Below are 24,223 nucleotides of genomic sequence, written 5' to 3' on the forward strand. Positions count from 1 at the left end.
AAGAACAAATTAATAATCTGTGTGTATATGCATACACACATGCACACACGATATAGAACATCTCTTTCCTGAACAAAGAAGAACCCCTGTTCTTCCTCATGGAATGTTTCCATTTCTCTGGCCCGCCTGACACACGTTAGCATCGCATTTCCTGTTCCTCTTGTGGTTGGTGAGCCCCGTGCATGGTTCTGGCCAAGGGACTGTGGGCAGAACTGACGTGAGGAAGTGGGAAGACCGAGTTGTGCTGTGAGCCCCCCGAGGGCTGTCTCTGGTACAGTGACCTTAGGAGATCAGGGTGCTGTGTCAGCCTGGGCCCCGAGGAACCCCAACAAGCTGAGCCCCGGGCATTTAGCACGAGTGAGAAATGAACCTTTCCCTGAAACCACTAGGATTATGGGGCTGACTGTTCTAGATTATAACCCTCCTCTCCTACCAATCCCGTAAAACTCCATAAACACTGTTGCTGATTCAAGGAAAGAGTTAAAATAACAACAACAACAACAACAATAATAATACTTTGGGAGATTTAAACTTTATGCGCTATGCTCATATGTGGTGAATTTAGTTTGAGTTTAGTTCAGCTTCCAAATCCCTGATGGATTTAGCTATATTATCTGCTTATATATTATTTAAGATATTATATTATCTGCATTTATCTTATTTAAGACTCACTAGTGGTTTTATTTAAATAGAAACATCATGTAAGAGTTGAAGTAGAACAGAGCAAATGGTTTTTAAGGAATCTTTAGGTGGGCTTTAAGTTTGACGGAGACCAGAGATGCCTGTCCCTGTAAAGATGCCTGTCTCTGATACTGAGTAGCAGCGAATCTGTTTTATGTGTAAATGTTCCAAAGGAAAGAATCTTGAACTGATGTTGTCTCATAAAACTAACCTGCATAGTACCAAAGTCATCGCCGATATAAAAGAGCAGGTTATCCTTATATAATATTACTTTAAAATGTATTAGTTGAACCATATGAAATAGTTAATACTCAACTATTTTTGACCTTAAGAATCACAATTTCATGTGGTTCAACCCAATATTCTTAAGGAACTGTATTTGCAAACCAGTTTCTATGGATATAATTTTTTTTATCCTCACCCAAGGACATTTTTCCATTTTTTCTTTAGATAGAGTGGGAGGGAGAGAGAGGAAGAGAGAGAGAGCGCGAGAGAGAGAGAGAGAAAGAGAGAAACATCAACATGAAAGGGACACATCGAGTGGTTGCTACCCGCACGACCCATCCAGGGCCGGGGACAAACTGCAACCAAGGTACGTGCCCTTAGCAGGAACCGAACCTGGGTCTCTCTGGACTGCAGGCCGATGCTCTAACTGCTGAGCCAAACCAGCCAGGGCGTATGGGTATAATTTTTATATGATACTCTCTACATTGGATTATAATGTATACTTTAGGCAAAATTATATTTGGCTAGACATATCTGCTATACTTTCTTTAGTCGTGACTTGGTTAAACACTTTTTGAAATTCTATTTTGCTTATATATAGACTGATTATCTCCTCTTGAAGCATAGACCCAGTTTGTTGTATGTGGATGTTCCAGAAATCTATCCCTGTCACACTCGTCGCTCTGGACTGTTGCTCGAGTCTTTTCTCCTTGGCCACATCCTCTCTGCTTCTCCGGGCACTGCAGGCTCTCTGGGGCCCCTGCACTCGGGTCGTGAACACAGAGCCCTCCTGTGTCCCCCCAACACAGCTAACGTGTGGCTGGACCAATCTGTAGCTTTGTGGAAGGCTGGAGGGTCATTTAAAGGACTTACATAGCAGAAAAGGAAAACTTCATGGTGGCAATGGGATAATATTGCTCCTAGAGTCCACTGATCATCTCCTCACAGGGTCCACTCTTGGCCATCTGGCTCTCCAACCCCTGGGCTGGTGGCATATTGCAGGGGTCTGCTTATCACTCAGGAACCAGCCCCGCAGAAAACTAGGCTGATGCAATAATAATGCAAGGTGTAATGTATTATACATGTTTATATATATGCAAATATACTCTCCTCCCAAAAGGGGATAGCCATTTAAATTATTAAACATGATCCTGGATATTTTCATCTGAAGCAGCTAATATGGATTGCTTCCTCAGGTAAGGTTGTCCCTAAGAATAATGGATAGGTACTTGACTTTTGTGTCTGTGAGTAAATAAACAAATAGACACAGAGAAAGGCAAACAAATAAACAAAACATGTTCTCCAAAGTAGTCACCTTCATAATGAAGAGGGTCCAACTACAAAAATACACTCTAGCTGCATAACAAGTGGTGCTTATTACCCATGAAGTGTCTGGTTCTTTCACCTTTAGAAATAAACAAACAAACAAACAAAAACCAAAATGCTTCTCATGTCCTATAGCTGTTTATACTTGCTACACATAGTTATTTATAACCAGTATGGTTTTACTATTTTTATAATCTCTGTATCAGCAAGCACTTAGTTATCCTTTAAGCAAAATGTTTGTAGGAAATATTGCCTAAAGCTGGGTAGAAAAATAAATATTGGGAAATCTTACTATAGAAAGGAATTTAGTTCCCAAATTGGAAACTGTGTGTATAATGATATTTTTCATGGAATTTCTCACAAATGCCAAGATTTATGTGTTGATGGACTCTTCCGTTACTTAGTGCCTGTTGTGAGAAGTTAAGGTATTTCTTCTAGTGCAGGTATTTTTATGCCATCTAGTGTTTGTATATATGTGTATACATGTATTCATCTTTATGCATCAATATATGAATGCATATAAATATATATGCATACATATTCACCTTTATTCCTGCTTGTGCTATTTCTGCCACACTTTGAGAGCCTGTTGGACAGATTTAGCCTAAATGTAGGTTCAGTTTAAGGACTGCTGTTTTGTGTTCAGTACACGGTTCTGAATAAGCAGTGATGGCTACAAGGATGTATAGATAGCAGGGCAGGATGACCAGTGATTTCCTTATTTGAAGTCACGTGTATTGCAACATGAAAACTGTCATAAATGTGAATTGACCAAAAGGCAGTAAGTGTGGTCTGAGTTTGAACTGGAAGAAATCACAGTGTGCTGAGCAGTGTTTCTGATATGCACGTTGGGGACTATTATGCCACTTGCAAAAGGTACATCGTGCAGGTGGCTTTGCTGCATCATTGATTGGTTTGTTCATCAGACGTGTTTTGATTGTGATGGTGTGTCAGGCATTTTACTAGGTATTGGGAGTAGAGGTATGAAAAAAATCTCAGCCTCTGCCCTTGAGGAGAAGTTTATAGGCAATTGGAAGTATAGAAACTTGTACTAATAGTTACTACGGGATAGGTACCATGATAGAGACAGAGAGAAGGTGCTTTTTGTGCCTTGGTTCACAGACATGGAATTATTAAATCCAATTGGGTGAACCGGGGGAAACTGCAAAGAAAAGGTGATATCTCTGACTTTCTTTCCCATTTTACATTTAATCTAATAGCACTGATCTGAAAAAAAAAAAAATTCAGTCCCATAGTATTGATCTGCAAATATATCCAGAAAAAACTGCTTCTTGCATACCCATCATCCTTTTCTGTGCCACCATTAGCTTGACCTGGAATATTCAGAACCTCCTGACTGGTCTCCTCCTTCCTCCTTTGCTCGACCAAGAGGCCAGAGTAATCCACTGAAACTAGTCCTATCATAGCATTCTCTGTGTAGAAGCTTCCTGATGCCCTTCCATTGTTCTCAGAAGAAAAGTTAAAGTCTTTAAAATAGCATAAGGGTTCTGTATGATCTATCCCCCATTACCCTAACCTATTCTCTTAGTATTCTTTGTCCCTGTCCAGTCCACCCGAGCCTCACTGCCCTTCCTACCCCTCGGTGTCCTTCCCACACCAGGCACCCCCTGCCCTAGTGCCTTTGCAATGACTGTTCCCTCCATCAAAATGCTCTTTTCCCGAATACCTAGCTGACTTCCTAATATTTCCAAGTGTTTTTTACTTAGCAACTTTACTTTTTTATGTTTTAATATTTTTAAATACATACAACATGTTGATTTCAGGTGGACAACGTCATTTGATATTTGTATATATTGTGAAACGATCGCCACAATTAGTCCAGTTTACCTCTGTTACCAGACATAGTTACATAGTTACAAGATTTTTTCTTGTGATGGATACTTTTGAGGTCTTCTCTCTCAGAAACTTTCAAATAGGCACTACATTTTTATTAACGATAGTCTCCATGCTGTTTATTGCATCCCATGACGTATTGATTTTATAACTGCAGGTTTGTATCCCTTACCCCCCCACCTCTGTCATCAGTCTGTTGTACATTTTTAAGATTCCCCGTGTAAGTGAGATCACACTGTATTTGTCTTCCTGTCTGACGTTCTCAGCACGATGCTCTCAAGGTCCATCCATGCGGTGTGGTGTTTAGGCTGGACTGGAATAAAAGTATCCCTGGCTTTAGCATGTTATGTAGTTAAAAGCCTATCAAGCCCTGGCCAGTTTGGCTCAGTGGTTACAGCATCGGCCTGCAGTCCAGAGAGACCCGGGTTCACTTCCCGCTAAGGGCATGTACCTCGGTTGCAGTTTGTCCCCGGCCCTGGTTGGTCGTGCGGGTGGCAGCCACTCGATGTGTCCCTTTCACGTCGATGTTTCTCTCTCTCTCCCGCTCTATCTGAACAAAAAATGGAAAAATGTCCTCGGGTGAGGATTAAATAAATAAATAAATAAAGCCTATCAAAAATAAAAATGTTTTAGAGAGTTTTATATCCAAGAGATACTACGATTTTCTTCTCCCACACACGACCAGTGGGGAAACGCTCATGCTCCAAACAGTTCTTTTCGTGCAGTGGGAGGTGAGCCATCGCCCAGGGTCTCATGAAGGCCCAGGGTCTCATGAAGGAGGACTGATGAAAACTGACCAAGTCAGGGCTCTTCTCACTTTATTGAGAAAATGTCTTTTTCTTCATTGGTTTTCAGAGAAAGAGGAAGGGAGAGGGAGAGAGAGAGAGAGAGAGAAATATCGATGAGAGAGAACATGGTTTGGTTGCCTCCTGCATTCCCCTCCCCCCTCACTGGGGATCGGGCCCACAACCTGGGCACGTACCCTGACCGGGAATCAAACCAGCGACCTCTTGGTGCACGGTCTTGGTGCACGGGTCGACGCTCAACCACTGAGCCACACTGGTCGGGCTCTTCTTATTTTCAATAAGCACACTCAACTTCACAAAAAAGTCACCCTCATTTTGTAAGCATCGTAAGCTACGGAATTATCAGAACTGATGGCCATTGTTTTATAGTAATATGCTAAAGCTGAATCTCATAAAACAGCACTTCCTTAACCTAAACAGAGGAAGTGTTAGAAATATAATTTGAGGTCGCCTCTGTGACCTTTACCTTGCCAAATAAACGATAGGTTTTCCTGATTAGAAGTTCTATAAGTTGAAAGCTCATCACTCAAAAGTGTTGCTTCAAAAATCCTTGGGAAATGCGAAAGTTCCAGAATTGAGTATTTGAAAAATATCCTATGTTGAACCCATTTTATTCTGTTGTGTATTTGCGACTATGCCTCATTTAGCATTTCCAATTGAGCCAGAAACAACTTGAGATGTAGGTATCTCATCATCGTTTCTGTGAACCTGTTTACTATTAAAAATGCACTTTATCTGTCCACATTTGGCATCCATGAATAATATTCTGAGTCTTTTGAAAAAGCTCTCAGGTAGCTGGGTATTTTGGCCCACAAAGCAATTATGAGTGTGGCTTCCCCTCTCTTGACCAGTCTAGCAGTTTGTAGAGATTTTTAAACTAGAGAAAAATGAATCGGTTAATTGGTTGCTTGTTCTCTTACCATTGCAATTTTCCACCTTCCATTATTCAAAACGTACAAGCAACCAACTTTACATCTGAAGGAGGAGAAGATAAGGAGGCTGGTAAGAGGGGAGCTTGGGGATCGTTGGAGCCTCCGAGAGCTTTGTCCCGAGCCCTGAAGATGTATAATCAGACCCAGGCAAGAGCCCACCTCACTCCCCACTCAGCACTGCTTACCGGAGCCATAATGGAGCTGGGCTGCAGTCGGCATCCAACCTGAAATAATAAGCAACACTGGCAAGAGACCGGGAGGGGTATTGGATTTGTCACTGCTCCTCCCTGCCTTTTCTCACCTTCCTGACTACTCCTTACCGCTTCGTACTCAGTGTAACACGGGCCTCATAAAATAACCAGACGAAGGTAATAGAAACCCATTACCGCCCAGCTGTCTGTTAGATGGATCCAGACCAAAACAGGGCAAATCGTGTTCTCTAAAGCATAGAGTGGTCGTGGAAGGGCTGTCTGTGGACGTCAGCCTGCGGGGGAAGGGGCAGGGAGAGGGAAGGGGTTCCCTGTCGTTGTCTGCTTTGATGGCGCTCCCTAGGCTGATGCAGTCTGAGCAGATGTTCTGGAGGCTCCACGGGCCGCGGGCGGCCGGTGCGCGCCCATCAGGCTGCCTTTGCGGAGGGGACATTAAGGTGGACCCCTTTGACTTTCCTGTCTCAATGGGTGCTTCCCGCGCTTCATTCAGAGGATTGTCTGCCCTACATTCTCAGTCTCTGAGCCATCGGTGGCTACAGCTGGGGAGGCGGGCTCAGGCCATTTCTGATCCCGCAGGTATGACACCCAGGTGCTGCCCTGTGCTCTTCCAGGCTGAGCGCTCACCTGCTTTGCTGTCACCTTCTGGATAGGCCCATTGTTCCTTCTTGTATTTTCTGGCTTTTCTTCCTGTTTCTCAGGTAGCCTCACGACAGTGTGGTCCAGTTAACTGAGACACAGTGGCGTGCTTGTAAGCCGGCAAGCCCCCTGCTGTGGAGCGAACCCCTGGGGTGTCCCGGGTTGGGCAAAGGTGGCGCACTTGTGGGGTGGACTGCGTTATTAGACCCTCTCTGCCACTTTGACTTGTTGAAATTGAGTCAGGGAAGTTTTTGGCTTTGCATTACTATTTTCCAAAATTACATGATTCCTTCTGCTTTTTGCCTGAAAGTTTGACACGTTCATAAAAGAATAAAAGGGCAATTCTTTGCGGTCCGATGTAAAGACAGCACAAATGCCCTGGCCGGGCAACTGATCACTGTTTCTCTCTCTAAAAAAAAAAAATATCAATAACAACATATCCTCAGGAGGAGATTAAAAAATAGATAGCTGAACATAAAAGTAAAGATGGTGCAACAGAAGAGCATTCTGTGGGCCTGGCTGTATGGTAGAAATATAAAGCAAGCCCCATAGGTAACTTTAATTTTATTATTAGCCTCATTGAAAAGGTAAGAGAAAGATGAAATTAACTTAAATAAGGTGTTTTACTTAACCCAATCTATCTAAACTGACATTTTGAATAACATGCAATTTATGATCGAGATATGTTACATTTTGTTTTTGTAATAAAACGGCAATCCCTGGAATATATTTTACACTTAGAGAACGTCTCAAATCAGACTGGCCACATGTGAAGTCACCAATAGCCAGAATGGCGTGGCCACTGACATGGACCACACAGCTGCAGACTAATGTGATACAGATTATCGTCTACATGACAGAGAAGAGACTAAGAATCTCTGGCAGTAACCTGTTTCAAAACAAAGCCGCTTCTCCTGTGCTAATGCTATAGGTTGTGTTTTTTCTCCCGGAATTTTATTGTCCTGACTGCCCTCACTTCGAAGAGTTAGGAAGGAGAAGCGTATAAAGCTAGTTGCCAAGGCAGTGAAATTCTTTTCCCTACCTGAGCAGTGCTTGGAGAATATCTTTGCACGTCGCAATCCAGTTCTCCTTCCCGCATTTCATCTTGGTCCAGGTGAACAGCCGTCCATGGGTTGTCAGCTATTTCAGAGGTTTTCTGTAAAAGTCGACCACCCACACCCATGTAGCTGGACAGGGGAGAGTTAACTCTGAGAGAGAGACTTCTGGAAGCAATTTCCCCTTTGAAAAAGAAGTTGGAAATGTAATTTTCCTGGATCTGCTTAGACCAGATTGAGTATTTTTCTCCCACATTCCATTTGCAAAGTTCAAATACGACAGATATTTTTAAACCGATAGAGCATATATTCAGAGCTAAAGGTGTGAACCTCTGAAAATAACCGCAGCAAAGAACAGCAAAGCGAAGACTTGTTCTTTTCTCTTGTCCTCAGTAGTCTTGTCTCCTCTTCACGCTCCAAAACTCTCCAGCTGCTCATCTGTCACTTGTCCTGGCGCCGATTGTGGAACTGCACCTGCTCAGAGACCCGCTTAGCCTGAGGTGCCGAAACGACTTTTTCCTTTGGCTTTTATGGAAGAAAAGAATACGTATCTGGCACCTCTTGCGATGGAATTTCCAGTGTGCTCACATTTCAAGGATACAGACTGGATTTGATGGCTTTGCATTTGAAAATGATCACCTTTAGTGTACCTGTTGAACTCGATGATTATGCATTAATATGTGATTTAAGTATTTTGATAAATGTAGGGTCGACAGTTTACAAGAAAAAGCAGGTGATTTTACTCACTGTAAAGTTAGTCTGTAAAATGAATAGGTGTTTTGTGGGGAGGTACTTGGAGATTTTATGGTGGTTCCTTTCTTCGTTGAACTCTCAATTTATTATTTATTCATTTAAATCAGTACGGACTTGTGGATTTCTGCTGTAATCCATGGGTTACAGTCTGTTAAAGTCATCATTTATTTATTTTGATTTTTTTTTTCTTTATTTTGAGAGAGAGAGGAAGGGAGAGGGAGAGAGAGATAGAAACATCAATGAGAGAGAACATTGATTGGCCGCCTCCTGCATGCCCCACACTGGGGTCTGGCCCGCAACCTGGGCATGTGCCCTGACTGGGAATCAAACCAGTGACCTCTTGGTGCCTGGGTCGATGCTCAACCACTGAGCCACAGCGGCCAGGCTCATCCTTTATTTTGATCTTCAAGTTGCCGTAGTCTTAGCCAATGGGAGAACTTCAAGCTATCTTTTGGGTCTTTGGGCATATCCCCGTAATTGGGGGAGGGGCTTTTTTTTTTTTTTTTTTTTTACTTTCTGGCACAAGAAGGTGTTCCAGGCTCACCTTAAACAATTTCTCTGCCCCAGCCCTGGAATCATCCATTTCTCCAAGGGATCATGGTTTCTTTTAGTGGGGATGGTGTTTGGAAATGAAGATGTGGGTGCTTGTAGCTCATGGGGTTGTCACCGCTCCCTGGTGCTCCAAGCAGACAGAGCTAAGGAATACATTTTATATTCGTGCACATACCCATTTCCATCTATATACCTTGAAAAGCATGAGCTCATACTGAGATCTCTCATTCCAATCCAGCACGAGTTCCTTCCCGTTTTCTGCACTTTTATATCTGTAATTCCCCTCTCTTACAGTGGTTGCTGTGTGTATATATATATATATATATATATATATATATTTTTTTTTCAGTCTCCTTGTATGTAGCCAGGCTTGAATTGCCACTTCTGCCACCCGCCCCACCCCCGCAGGGATGCCCTCCCACCGTGCTGGTGCCCAGAGCTCTATGCTGAGCCTCCCTTGGGAGGGTCGCCCCCTTGGCCTTTCTCAGGCTGCCAGCCGACACTGGGCTGCCACCCCTGGTATGGAGCGCCCCCTGGCGTCCACTGCAGCCTGCCCCGCTGCGCTGCCTCCCTGCCCTGCTGACCTGTCCAGGGCCCACCTGCGCAGGAAGGAAAGTGGAAGAGGAAAGGAAACAGAACCATTCTCCGTGGCCAGGTCTTGTATTCCTGTAGTGAACATAAAATGCCCTTTTGTTATAGGTGAACTACTATTAAATCTAGGTTTCCTGAATAAGTTTTGAAACATCATTAAATGTCTGGATTGTATTAAATAGATAATGCATATATTTTGTGGCAAATGCTTTAAGGTGTCTGCCTGTTCCTTCATTTGGCTGATTTCTCACAGCTGTACACCTTTAAGAACTTAAACAACAGATGATTACCCCCTCGACCCCGCCCCTAATCATAGAGCGTCCATTGTACTGACCAGCAAATATCTAGTCATTGTATAACTCAAGCATGTAAGAGTATGTGGGATTTCATAAAAAGTACATACATTATGTTATATTGTTTTATGAATTTTATTTTTTATTTTTTTTAATCCTCACCCAAGGGTAATTTTCTATTTATCTTCAGATAGAGTGGGAGGGAGAGAGAGAAAAACATTGATGTGAGAGGGACACCTAGACTGGTTGCCTCCTGCACGATTCCAACCACAGCCAGGGAAGAACCGAAACCAAGGTACGTGCCTTTGATCAAAATCGAACCTGAGACTCATTGGTCCACGGACAAACACTCTACCACTGAGCCAAACTGGCCAGGGCTGTTTTATGAATTTTAATATAATAACTTATACAAGCTATTGTATAAGTTAGGTGAGCTTCATAAAATCATTGTTAAAGTAACCCCAATACCAGACCAAGGGAAGAATTTCAGGGATGTTCAGTGACACAGGACAGTGTGTTGCTACAGGGAAAGAAATCAAGAAGCTGAGTTTGCAAAGAATGAGTGTTTGATGATTTCGCAGCCCCACCTCCTCATTATGTATGCAGACGTGATATATCATACTTGCAAATTTTTAGAAGAAAGGTATTATTTAAAATCATAGTATTAATACTAGTATTATTATTTTTCTTGACATCATTTTTATGACAACATGTGTGCCTAATCTTTATACATTAATGTTAACATATATGACATTAAGAAGTAGAGAAATTTCGCCCTGGCTGGTTTGGCTCAGTGGTTAGAGCGTCGGCCTGCAGTCCAGAGAGTCCTGGGTTCAGTTCCTGCTAATGGCACGTTTGGTTGCAGCTTGTCCCCGGTCCTGGTTGGGGTCGTGTGGGTGGCAACCACTCGATGTGTCCCTTTCACATTGATGTTTCTCTCTCTCTCCCTCCCACTCTATCTGAACAAAAAAAATGGAAAAAATGTCCTCACGTGAAGATAAAAAAAAGAAAAAGTACAGAAATTTCTAACTACAAAAAGCACTTTACATTAAGGAGACCTTACGAATATTACATATACTTTTCTGAAAACCATGTACTGTTCTGTCAAGAGAATGTGGCACTTAGTAATTATTTTATTTTAGTTTTTTTTTTAACCTGGTTGGTAAAGAGAATAATTTGAATTGTTCTTTTTAACAGTATGGTTCAGCAATACAGGGAAAAGTCAATACTTCAGAAAATGAGTTAATGATAATTACCAGGAATTAGTCTAAGCGACCTCTGAAAGGGTGCAAAGTAGAGTTCAGATTATTTTTACAGATATAATGTTTCCAACCCCTCACTGAAATTTTTCAAGTCATTCGGGTACGTAAGTATCTGAGAAAAGTAAAGTAAAATCCTACTGTCAAAGGGTCAAAGATGAGAAAAACCCCTTTAGTTTCATTCCTGGTGAAAAAAAAAATTACTTAGTGGCCATGAAATCCTAAATGCTCAGCTTTGTTTCAGATTCTCTTAAAAATGTCCTTTAGGGAAAAGACTGTCTATTCATGTTATTGTGCCCACATCAAAAACAGTGCTGCAATCTACACATCAATAGAACATTTTTTAAAAGAAAAGTTGCAGCTATTTCAAGTATCATCCGAATACAGCAGTCCCCCCTCGTCCCTGGAGGATACATTTCGAGACCCCCAGTGGATGCCTGAAATGGTGGATAACTCTAGTCAACTCCAGTAATTTTTATATTTTTCAGTCCAAACCTATTCCTGAATCTGTGGAACCATCCCTTACTTTTAGTAAATGGCTTGGTGTCACTTGTTTTAGGGGATCCCTTGCTGAAATCTTCGTATAGACTCATGCTTTCTAGACCAACACATTGTCATCAATTGGAACACGTTTTCTGTTCATGTCTTCATGCCCAAATTTAATGTCTTTTCCACCTCCGCTTAGCTCTATCATGCACTGTGGCTGTAACTTTTGCACCTTCAGGTGCTACAACAAAATGAGCATGAATTTCTTTTTCCTTCTTCACAATGTCATGGATAGAAGATTCATTCTTACCATAGATCTTAGCAACCTCAGCATACAATGTTTTTTCCTTATTAAGTGGAAAACTTTGACCTTTTTCCTTAAAGGAAGAACCCTGTGGCTTCTCTTTAGCATATTTGAATTGACAACATCACTATTCTTGCACTTTGGGGCCATTCTTAAGCAAAATAAGGGTGACTTGAACACAGGTATGGTGATACCATGACTGTCGATCTGATAACCAAAGTGGCCAGTAAGGGACTTATGGGTAGGGGGCGTCTACCGCTTGCAGATGCTGGACAAAGGCATGATTCACGTCCCCACTGGGTCAGCAGAAGTTTTCATTACATTTGCTACTCCAAATGGTGCCCAATTTAGGAGTTATTTTCTTTCTGGAATTTTCCATGTAATATTTTCAGACCATGGTTAACTATGGAAAACTAAAACCAAGGAGATTGAAACTGCGGATAAAGGAGAACTACTCTACTTGAGTTGACTCTTGGGGATTAAACATCTCAGAGTTTCAGATCGAGTTCTGCATCCAGTCCTGACTCTGTGGAAGGGACTGGCTTACCTGTAACAAGTGATGATCATTCACTGCTGACTGAGAATTACATGAGAAGGAAAACTAAAGCCAAGGAGAACAGAAAATATAGATAAGATCTAGAGGGAGAAAATGGCTATTAAAGATTGTAGGACTACCAAAAAATAAAAATAAATGGCCTTGTACCTGCCAAGTTGTTGGCTGATTGGAGTCAATGGAGGGATACATACTCCTTCTGGATACAAAAGAGTTTCCTGTAAACTTCATAAATTGCAGGTTTCTAGAACAGTGAACTTGTATCTGTCTTAAGCCATCCTATTACCCTTATGTGGAAAATTGCCCTAAAAGTTAGTATACGGAAAGTATTTGTTTTTCAATTCTCTTGCTACCATTTCCAGGGTAAATAATACCTTTTGGTATTATTTGAGATACCTAGAGAACATGAGGACTTTTGGGTTTGGACCCACTGTTGGGCAGACAAATATTTGGCCTCTGTAATCATGAGACTGTGCTAATTTGTAAAGCTATTAGATCCTTAATAAGTATTCATAGTTGCTGACAAATAATGATTTCTCTAAGGTGAAAGTGTTGTCCTGGCTGGTCTGGCTTAGTGGTTAGAGTGTTGCCACTTGGACTGAAAGGTTTCAGGTTCAATTCCTGGTCAAGGGCATGTCCTGGGTTGCAGGTTTCATCCGTGGCCTTGGTCTCTCTCACATCAATGTTTCTCTCTCTTTATCCCTCCCTTCCACTTGATTTAGAAATCAATAAAAAAAATCTTTGGGTTAGGATTAACAAAGAAAATATTTATAAAAAAATAAAGTGAAAGTGTTAATCCATCTTCAAATGTTACATTTTATAGGGATGGTGAAGCTGAGATTCTGGGTAGCCTCGTCAGGTGTTGTCATGCAGAGTGGTGAGAATGATGGAAAAGGGAAGGAAAAGGCAATTTGGATTAAAACATCTAGACAACAGGCATGATGTTCTTCACCCTGAGGATGAGGCGTTAGTAGTAGTATAATTTTCTTAAAGTGGTGAGGGGTCTCTACAAAGACTAAAAAGTTTGAGGAAATGTACTTCGAATTTTTACTATGAACTGACCTGGCCGCATCTCCCTCCTGAGAGGAGCAGAATCATCCCATCAGAGTCACGAGAAAGTAGACTGGGGCATGGATCCAAAACACGTTGGATTTGTTTGCCGTTGATTCATTTATCCAACTCCTATGTATTGAATTTCCACTATGTACACTCTTTCAGGCTCTAGAAATGCTGAATAGGATGTGGCAGACATGTCCTCTCTTCTGCCATGAAACCAGGACAGCAATTACACTAGCACAGCGGTTGGAATAAATTGTGGTACAGACTGTGGCAGATCCAGTGGCAAAGGAATCTGGTGCAGTCTAGGGGGTCGGGGATGGTTCCAGGAGGATGTCTAGTGTAGGATGAGAAGGAAAATACTAGAGAAGGATGGTAACAGTATTCTGAACAGAGAGAAAAATAGCTAATGAATGAATAATGGCAAAAAAAAATAGAAAGAATGGCATATGATAAGAAATAAGTGTTCAGCATGGCTCCCAAGAGTAGACTTAGAAGGACAGAGATTAGAATTGAGGCTAAACCAATAGGTAGACCCTAGTACATATGAGCCCTTTAAAGAGTTTGGACTTCATCCTAACTGAAATGAGAATCAATTGAACTGTTTAATGTAAGGAAAGTACTTGATCGATTTGTGTTTGTCATGGGGCGTGTCAGCTCGGCTGCTCTGTGGGGACAACATTTGAGGGAGTGGACGTAAGTCAGCAAGACTGGTGAGGACAGCTGCTGTAATCCAGTTGAGACCAACTGGTGGGCAGGACCAGTGGATGCAGTGGGAATGGAGAGAAATGAAGGAATCGAGAGAAAAGGTAAATCAGCAAGACTCAGTGGATTTGATGAAAGATTGAGTGAGAGGAAGAATAAAGGGTTATCTTGAAGCTCAGCTTGGGCAAGTCAGTGGTTAATGGTGATATTTACTGTGATAAGAAATGAAGTAAGAACAGGTTTGAGCAGTTAAATGATTTCATTTGCATATATGCTGAGCTTGAGATGCCTGGGCATTATCTAATGTGAAGATGCTTAATAAGCAGTCAGTTATGCAGATACTCAGTAGAGAGATTAGACCTAGAAATAAGAATTTGGGAGTCATCCGCAAATAGATGGTTATTGAAACAATTGGAGGCTATGCTCATCCAAGGGGAATGAGAAGAATAGATCCCTGAGGAACAAGGTCGTTACAGGGAGAGCAAAAGAAAATGAGCCTGCTATGTTGATTGAGAAGAATTAACCTGATTGGTAAGAGGATACCATGAGAATCTGCGGACTTGGAAACAGAGTGGAGACTGATTGAGGAGAGGCGTGGTCAGCCATGCTGTTTGCTGCTGTAAAGGTCAGCAGGGATGAGGCAGGGAATGGTCCACTGAATTTAATGACATGGATGAGAGCAGTTCCAGTAGGGTTTAGACGGCAGGTGACTGAGCACTCCACTTTCTTCTTGTCCTGTCAGTCAGATCACCTGGGCTGTGAGAATTATGTGAAAGTCAACGATGCATAGACTCCAGGGGAAAATCTCTTCTTTGAGGCAAGTGCAGGACCAGCCGGAACATTCATTGGGATCCTTTAGGAGCTATTTTTGCTTGATTTGGGTCCCCAGCTAAGTGGTGTAGATTGCTGAGTGTTAGGGAGATGAGATACTATTTAAGTTCTTGAAAGATATTTTAAATAAAAATCTAATGAAACAAAAATATGTTAATGCATAAGGATTACCTTTAAATTCTTTGAAAACAAAAAAAAAAAGGCACCTTCAGAGTTTGAACATATAATTTTATCATCATTTAAAGATAAGAATTTGTACTTTAGGGCACCTTTATTTGATTAGTAATTAATACATCACTATTCAGTAAGGTCAGGATTTTTTTTTTTTTTTTAAGGAATAAGAAATAAGTCATTTTTCTTTATTTTTATGCTCTTGGTTTGGTTTTATTTTTCTCTTTTTTTTCTTTGTATTTTCAGCCTTTGAGTTTGAGCACCATATTTCTTAAATCCAGTATCATGAAGAATAGTAGAAAGATAAGGGCAGGGTAGAGAGGAAACAAGATACCATTAGTGGTTTAGATAAGTAGCCCTAGTGTATACTGTTAATGTCAACTTTTGTTTTTTTTCTGTATCTGGGAAATTATGGCAGTTATCCATAGCCTAATATGACCTGCTATAGGGTGGATTTCCATATGTGTGAATTCTTGAACTCACCCAAAGGGGTTCCATCCTTAGAATTAATATGATCGTACTGGTGAGACAGACTGCTGTGCTGGAGTTAGCTCTCCAAGTTCGACTCCTGGCTCCTCCATGTATACCTTGTGCCGCTTAAGTGTTTTAACCTCTCTAGCTTCAGTTTCTGCTTCTGTGAAATGGGAGACATAGTAGAATTCTCCCCACAGAGTTGCTATGATAGTTGAATAAGTTAACATTTTTAAAAGAACAATGCCCAGCACATAGTAGGCACTGTATAGACATAACAACATTTTACCCCATCTCATGACATAGACTTGTTTTTAAAATGAGAGTTTTTATTATGAGCAAATGTTCATTGTGTTATCTGTTGAATTCATTATTATGTTATTCCAGTTGTAATAGTAAGTATAAGGCAAACATAAACATTCTTGCCCTGGCCTTCCTTTGATGAAATACATCACCCAATGTATCTATCCAGGATGGTTGTTCAGCTGTATTTTTTTTTAAATATATTTATTGATTTTTTTAATTGATTTTTTTAGAGAAAGAGGAAGGGACAGAGAGATAAAAACAATAATGTAAGGAAGAAACATCTATTGGCCGCCTCCTGCATGCCCCCTACTGGGGATTGAGCCCACAACCCAGGCATGTGCCCTGACCAGGAATTAAACTGCGACCTCTCAGTCCCTAGGACAACGCTCAATCCACTGAGCCACACTCGCTGGGCCAGTTGTATTTTTTTACCTATGCCTTCAACATGCTCAAAACACCTCATGACGTAAAGATCTGCATAACGCAGAGGTTAGGCAATCCATTGCATTGCTGGTGAGACATGCAAAGAGATCTCAGGCGATGTTGCCACTGGATTCTTGAACCTTTGGATTATAGTCCAGGGGGAAGTGTCCCATTTTTTCAAGTCTGCATCTGGCACTCTCCTTTAAGCTCTTAAAGTACCCTTGGCAAGTCATATCATCACCAGCCTCGTTGTCATAGTAATTGTGTACTCCTTTACCTTTTAGGAATACATGCACATCACTTTTTCTCCTGTGAAATAGATTATTACCATCCTAATTTTATAGATAAGAAATGCAAAGCACAAAAAAAAAAAAATACAGTTGCTTACCTATCGTCACCCAAAATGTGAGCGATAGAGCTGGAGCCAGGGGCTCTCATCCCTCTTTCCGCTTCTGCTAACCTCTCCCCACGGTTTTCTGACTTTTCCGGCCACAGTCCTCCTGAGTTCCAGAGATTACCTTTCCACCCTTGGGAATGCTAGAGGATTAGAAAAAACGTGTCCCCCCAAGTGGAAAAGAATACCAGACTCTTCCAGAGACTGAGTGCAATTAAAGATAAGAAATTAAAGATGTCTGAAGCATTCCTTGCATTTAGCCTTTTCCTGATTTGCAGGAATCACTAGTTTGTTGAAGCACCTGGGCTCTACAGAAAGCTCTGTGTGTCGTAAGTGCAGCCTAAGAGATCACGGGGACTTCGTGAAACTCGCTTCTCAAGAAAAGTCAGGTCAGGTCTAAGGAAGGTTTTTATTCCTTGTCCAATTTATCATGACCACTTAAATTTCAAATTATTAAACTAATAAAAGAATTTTCTATGCATGTGCCAATAATCAGACACTTTTCTGCTGTGAACAGACAGAGGTTATAACTGTCCACAAGGAGGACCTATTGGGACGACTGCAAACTCTGAGTTTGAAAACAATGGGAATTAGGTGGAAATTTTAGTGTCCTCGAAATCTGAAAATGTTCATCTTTGAATCCGCATGTCTACTTTTAGTAATACTTGGACACATTAGCAAAGACATGGGTGCTAGAATATTCACTGAGGTTTTATTATCAATAACAAAAAGGCCCCAATGATGACAACAACAAAAACCACCACAAAGTTCATATCCACCATCCTGTGCAGTGCTAGGCAGCTGACACGAACTATGGCAGAATAATGGGTACTAATGGGAAAAGACTAAAATTGGTTGGGGGGTAACATTTGTAAAATAATGTGTTTATTATAAGATCATTTTTGCAAAAATATTAATAATAATCAAAATGGAGAAGGAAGAAAGTTATTATACAGAGAAGAAAATCAGTTGATGGTCTGTGTGCTACGCTGTCGTTAAGTGTATCATCGAGGTGCAAGATTCCAGAGAACATGCATTTTCCGTGATGTGTTTATTCATTGTACAGAGATTTTATTAGAAGTCTACTTCATATCAGGTATAGTCTAGGTGCTGAGGATACATGTAGATCTTAAATTCTAGTTAGAGGAGATAGAAAAATTCTTCAAATAAATAGTTAATATTTGAATTTTGGATAAGCAAAGTCTATTGCTATTAATAATAAGAAAACATTTTTAAGGTAAAAAGAAAAAATAGGAGACTGTTGCTAAAGAAAAGGGGAGGCTGAGCCAGGGAATGTCGATGGCCTTTCTGATCATGGCCGTAAAGGGCTGGCGACCAAAATAAAACCAATGGAAACAGACCTAATTTTAGCTCAGTCAGTTCTAAGGGTACCCCAGGACTTGAGCCATGATATAGGGGCTTACTCAGGTAGATGTCTTCTAGGCCAGAGATTATTTTTGTTTAATCACTTATTTGTGGGCAGAAATTGAATATAGTAGCTGGTTCTTATACTTTTTACAGACATTTATTTAAACAAAACTGGAGATTCTTTCCTGTTCCCTTTATTATAGTAACCTTACTACTAGGAAAAGCTCATCGTAGAAAAAGCTATATGAGCATTGTTCTTCTTACATTGAGAAAATTCTCAAATAAAATAGGTTAATTCCTTTTTTATAAAATCATTGGTACAGTGCTAATAAAGGTCAGTTGGAATTTTTCATTTTTCATTAATAATTATTGTTTTATTATAAAGTGCAAACTTTACACTGTTAGGATTGTCTGCTTGTCGAGTCAACTAGGAGAATTTAATAATATGCTTGAAAATAAATTTTGTTCAAGACCATATCAGTCAGATTTTCTTTTCATATTGAACACAATCTTTAATATGGCTGCAATTATAAGTCTTTAAAATTAAATTGAAGCCCGGCTGGTATGGCTCAGTGGTTGAGCGTCGACCCATGCACCAAAAGGTCGCCAGTTTGATTTCTGGTCAGGGCACATGCCCAGGTTGTGAGCCAAATCCCCGGTGAGGGGCATGCAGGAAGTGGCCAATTGATGTTCTCATCGATGTTTCTATATCTCTCCCTCTCCCATCCTCTCTTTCTAAAATCAATAAAGAAAGAAAAATTGTTTTAAAGCTTATAAAATTAAATTGAATCTGGTATAGAAACAAGAGAATCTCTTAACTTTTTATATTAAAAGTATTATTTCAAAATTTAGTGTTTATTTATTAATTAAGTGCAATTTAAGAAGTTTCTACTGAGGGCTTTCTCTGTACTGGACACATCAATGAACTGTACCGGACACAGACTCTGAACTCAGGAACTCGTAATGTAAACAGATGGACAGTGATGGAAACAAGAAATGAATACCAATGGTTGGGGGTTTATTTATCGATGTGTATAGAGTGATTCAGTGTTTCTTACCACTGATTGATGCTGCCTTTGCTTTTCTAAGCAGAGAGTCCCTGAAAAGCAGAATTAAACATTGGAAAATCTCTTCTGTACCTGAGTGTGGTGGGGCAGGGTCCCTTAAGGAACAGTGAGAATCTTCAGTCTTAATTGCTATAAACTTAGCACCTCTTTCACCGTAGGTTCCTCAGAGTTGCCTCAGTGATTAAGGAATGCTTGATCTTGCCAATTATGTGTGCCACGGAGTCCTCATTTATCCAGCATTGATTTTTCAGAACCAGAGGCAGATAACAAGCAATTATTTCTTGTTAGGAGAATACAAGTAGAAGATAAAAGACCTCTTTAAAATAAAAGAGTGGATCATCCAAATGTGTGTCTACATGTGATGGATGGATGGATGGATGGATGGATGGAGAAGAGCTGATCTTCTGTGTGCCACCTTCTGAGGATATTTGAACAGTTTCCACTTTGTTTTTGTGTACACACACACACACATACATCTGTGACTATCCAAGTGTATGTACATGTCATATTGAAATATATGTACATGGATAACCCCTCTTATAATTCAGATCGTCAGCTTAAATAAACTGACTTAGTTTGATCAGGCTACCGTAGCAAAATGCCACAGACTGGATCGTTTATAAACAGCGAACAGTTGATTTTTTACAGTTCTGGAGGCTGAGAGTCCAGGATCACAGCCCCAACATGATTGATTGATAGCCAGAGCCTCTGGCTGTGTCCTCTCCTGGAGGGAGGAGCTAGGGAGCACGCTGGAGCCTCTTCTCTAAGGGCGCTAATCCCATGCACCAGGGCTCCACCCTCATGAATCAATCACCTCTCAGAGCCCCACCTCCTAACAGCATCACCTTTGGGGTTTGGATTTCAGCCTAGGACTTTGGGGGCCAGGCAGAGACACTAACATTCAGACCGTAGCAGAAACCATTCGTGATAGTGCCCGTATCGACGTTTAAAACAAAAATCAGCAGAGGTTCAAAAAAGGAACAGAGCTCTAGGTCTTTGCTTGCCCGGTACCGGAGAGCTCGTGTCACTTACGAAATGAGGTCAGTGGGGCTCCCCGAGCTGGAAGCAGAAATGCCAGCAGCAGAGGGAATGGGGGTGTCCCACAGCAGGGGGTTATTCTAGGAGGTAGTCTACATTGTTAAAGCCTCGTTGGTTAAGCATTATACAAGTTACACAAGTTTCCAGGGGATTAGTCATTGTTATTTAAGTCACAAGCGTGCAGACATGATTTTATAGAGGTCAGAGAAAACATGGCTCGTGCTTAGGCCTTGGCAATATTTTCTCTCTCTTTTTTTTTTTTTAGTCCTCACCCGAGGACATTTTTCCATTTTTTGCACAGATAGAGTGGGAGGGAGAGAGAGGAAGGGGGGGGGGGGACATCGACGTGAAAGGGACACATCGAGTGGCTGCCACCCGCATGACCAACCAGGGCCAGGGACAAACTGCAACCGAGGTACATGCCCTTAGTGGGAACCGAACCCTGGTCTCTCCGGACCGCAGGCGGATGCTCTAACCGCTGAGCCAAACCGGCCAGGGCTATTTTTTCTCTTTTTTATCCTCACCTGAGGATATATTTTACTGATCTGAGAGAGAGAGAGAGAGAGAGAGAGAGAGAGAGAGAGAGAGAGAGAGATCAATGTATGAGAGACACATCGATCAGTTGCCTTCCATTCGGGGGTCTAACCCCCAATCTGGCTATGTGTCCTGACGGGGAATCGAACCGGAAACCTTACAGTGCATGGGATCACGCTCCAAACAACTGAGCCACACGGGCCAGGGCAATATATATATACATATATTTAAGCTTTCAAAGTTAAGTGCACAGTGCAAACTGCATAGGCCCTTACCAGGGGCGAAGTCCATTAGCCCAGCCATCCTGGGAGGTGGTTCTGAAGACGCCGGTTCTAAGGAGGAACCGAGAGCTCAGACAGGCTGACACTTCGCCAGGCCCACAGGCACCCTTGAGAAACCATTCCTTGGACGCACTCGTCCTCTAAAATAGCCCTCCAAATGCACTTGCCAGTTCTCATTCGCGTCCTCTGAAGGCAAAAGCAAGACATTGTGTGGCTTAGTTAGTGAACAGATTCCTTCAATGAGCAGTATGAGGTGGATACGAAGCTTTTGCACACACCATTTCTGGTCCTAAAACCCGAATGGATATCCCGTGGACACAGCTTTGGTGCTCTCAGAACCAGCCGGGTCACCCGGGCTCACAGTCCAGGCCTTTATTCTACCCTCCTGCTTCTGCTGCCTTTTGTATAACCAAATATTTCTTGAAATTACAGATGAAAAAAAAAAAAAAAAAAAAAAACTCACAAAGTTTTAAAGGGTTAGAGATTGCTTTTCTTTTTTTTTTTTTTTAACAGCATCAGAAGTTTCAATAATGGGATTCATGCACAAATAACAAGCATATTTTGTACTTCTAATATAATTTGATGGAAAGAGTTGACATTCATAGACTCCTTTTTAGAGCCATAGCTGTATAAAAATGCAACTTCGGTCTGCACATCTTGCCTCATTCCATCGATCCTCAGACCTCCAGTATAACAACAGCCTGGTCTTCTGTTTCACCTCCCACCCCCAACCCAACCAGCAGAAGGTACAGCGTGCAAAATGTTGACCATCCTGTCGGTGTCTCTTTGTCTTGTCTCTGCCTCTGTGTTCCAGGTGGGTGAGTTCCGAGCCCACGCTGCTGAGTGGACAGCCAACGTCACGGCCGAGTTCAAGGAAACCAGGCGGCGGCTGAGTGTGGAGATCTATGACAAGTTCCAACGTGCCACCTCCATTAAGCGGAAGCTCTCCGCAGAACTGGCTGGGAACCACAACCAGGAGCTGACCCCTTGCAGGAGGACCCTGTCTGTGAACCACCTCGCCAGCGAGAGGGATGTCTTGCCTCCCTTACTGAAAACTGAAAGTATCTATTTGAACGGATTGACGCCACACTGTGCAGGGGAGGAAATTGCTGTTATTGAAAATATGAAATAGCCCTCTCTTTGAAGAGCCTTAGGCTAGCCATAGGTGAGGACTTCTATATATGCTCTTTAAGACTGTTGCTGGTAGCATTTTTTAAATTGTGCATGAACTCCAAAGGGGGGGGACATAGATACACCCATCACGGTCACCTACCGCCAGGATAATTTGGCATTCTGAGCCAGCACTGTTTTTCGATACGCTTGTTGAACGGTCCACTTTCTTTGACCGGTGGAATAAAACAAGCAATGTCTGATGCCTTTCGGTGCCCAGACTGTTTTTCTCCCTTTTTTCCTAACGTGCCATAGGCTTCAGAACGAATTAGAATGGTTTCTGGTCATCATGTAGCTTCGAGGGATCAGTCCTTGTTTTCAGGATCTACCTAACTGAGCCTAGATATGGACCACTTCTGGATGACAACATTTCTTTTTGTAAATGGCAAGAAATTCTCATGCAGCCTTTTACCTAAGAAATTTTCTGTCAGTGCCTTATCTTAGGAAGAAACAGAACCTCTCTAGCTAATGTTGGTTTCTCCTTCCCTGCCCACCCCTAGGCTCACCGCAGTCCTTATCCCACGACTCCCATTTGAAATCCATACCTTGCTGGAAACTGTAAAATGACTGAAGTGGTGATGCTCAAAGAAGGAGTAGATGCCAAATTAGATGGACATCGAAGCAACACCCAGAAACCCTAGCGTAAAAGGCACTCCAGAGAAACGAGGTGCACAGATGGCCCCTCGGAGTATTTATTTGTCTCAGGTACCAACGGTACATATAGACAGTGTGATTCTTACCAGGCCAGTAAAACTGGCTGCTCCCTGTCTCTCTTCTCCCTAGCAGGCAGTACTGGAATTTATCATTTATGAATACGTATACGTTTTTAAAGGTGGAAGAAGAAAACCCATATATATATATATACACACACACTTATATATGATCGGACAGAAGAAAACTGTTCTGACGTGGCTATTATTGGAGGCAATTTAAGACAACTGGTGTGAATTACCACTCTGATGAACAGACAGCCAAACCATGTGTTACGAGCATTTGCTAATAAACATTATACTGCCGGCATCGATTTGCTTTTTGGTGTATGCAGAGCTTATATGATTTTTTTTCCTTTGGGTGACATGTGCCAGACGAGGGGAGGCGATGCAGCCGGCAGGGCCGGGCACGGGCCGAGCCTTCCTGGGGGTACCTCTGGAGTTGTGACTGAAGCTGAACCCGGGATGACTGCGATTTTGCACAAGGAAAATGCAGATTGCGGGCCTAATGCATCTCTGACAGTAGCGAAAAAGCTGTTATAGCACAATTTTGATCCTGAGAGCTTTTTTTTTTTTTTTAGATAGAAAAGGCGATAATCCATTTTACCTTTTTACTTTAATTTTATAGCCTGTAACTCTGTAACTCTTTGAATGTTTCCAAAATTCAGAAGAAATTCAGTGAAAGCACCCAATAGATGGCTACTCTTTCTTTTATTTTCATACTTAGATCTGCTGTACATTGTATATATATAATTTTTGAAAATGCAGAAGGAAAATGATTTCCCTAAATATAATTGCAAAACATTTCTTTTACTGTAGGGGGTGGGTATCTATATAAGTGGCATTCATATTAGAGTCTTAATAATAAACCCAGGATCTTTGAAAAAAACAAACAAAACAACAAACAAATAAACACACAACTTAATAGATGCTTATTTTCCAAAATTTAAATTTAAGCTAAAAATGTAAATATTCAGTTAACTTGTTAAAGGTACTTTTATAAACTTCAAAAGATTCTAACTGAAATTTTAGAAGGCCAGGCTCTTTTGGAAAGAAAGCTACACCCGTTTCCTTAGTAACGGTTCTGAAAGCTCATGTGGTGGACTGCACCATGTATAAACTGTGAATTGTACTGACAAATAAAGTTTGTAATGAAAGCCAGCATTTCCGAGTCTCCTGCTTG

At 41.5% G+C, this 24,223-nt stretch overlaps 1 protein-coding gene across 3 annotated transcripts in view; it reads left to right on the forward strand.

Moving 5' to 3' along the window:
- KCNK2 (potassium two pore domain channel subfamily K member 2) overlaps window positions 1-23,067 on the forward strand; it is a 162,364-nt gene extending 139,297 nt beyond the window's left edge. The window contains exon 7 of one of the 3 annotated variants that reach the window (XM_036272697.1): window positions 21,975-22,367. In XM_036272697.1, the coding sequence (XP_036128590.1) occupies window positions 21,975-22,292 (318 nt within the window). In that variant the 3' untranslated portion in view covers window positions 22,293-22,367. Of the gene's footprint in view, window positions 1-21,974 lie in introns of all 3 variants that reach the window. The other 2 variants (XM_036272698.1, XM_036272696.1) reach the window with 2 other exon arrangements.
- Window positions 23,068-24,223: the final 1,156 nt, after the last annotated feature.

The sequence above is a fragment of the Molossus molossus genome, unplaced genomic scaffold, assembly GCF_014108415.1.
Source record: "Molossus molossus isolate mMolMol1 unplaced genomic scaffold, mMolMol1.p scaffold_m16_p_20, whole genome shotgun sequence".
Taxonomy (NCBI): Eukaryota; Metazoa; Chordata; class Mammalia; order Chiroptera; family Molossidae; genus Molossus; species Molossus molossus.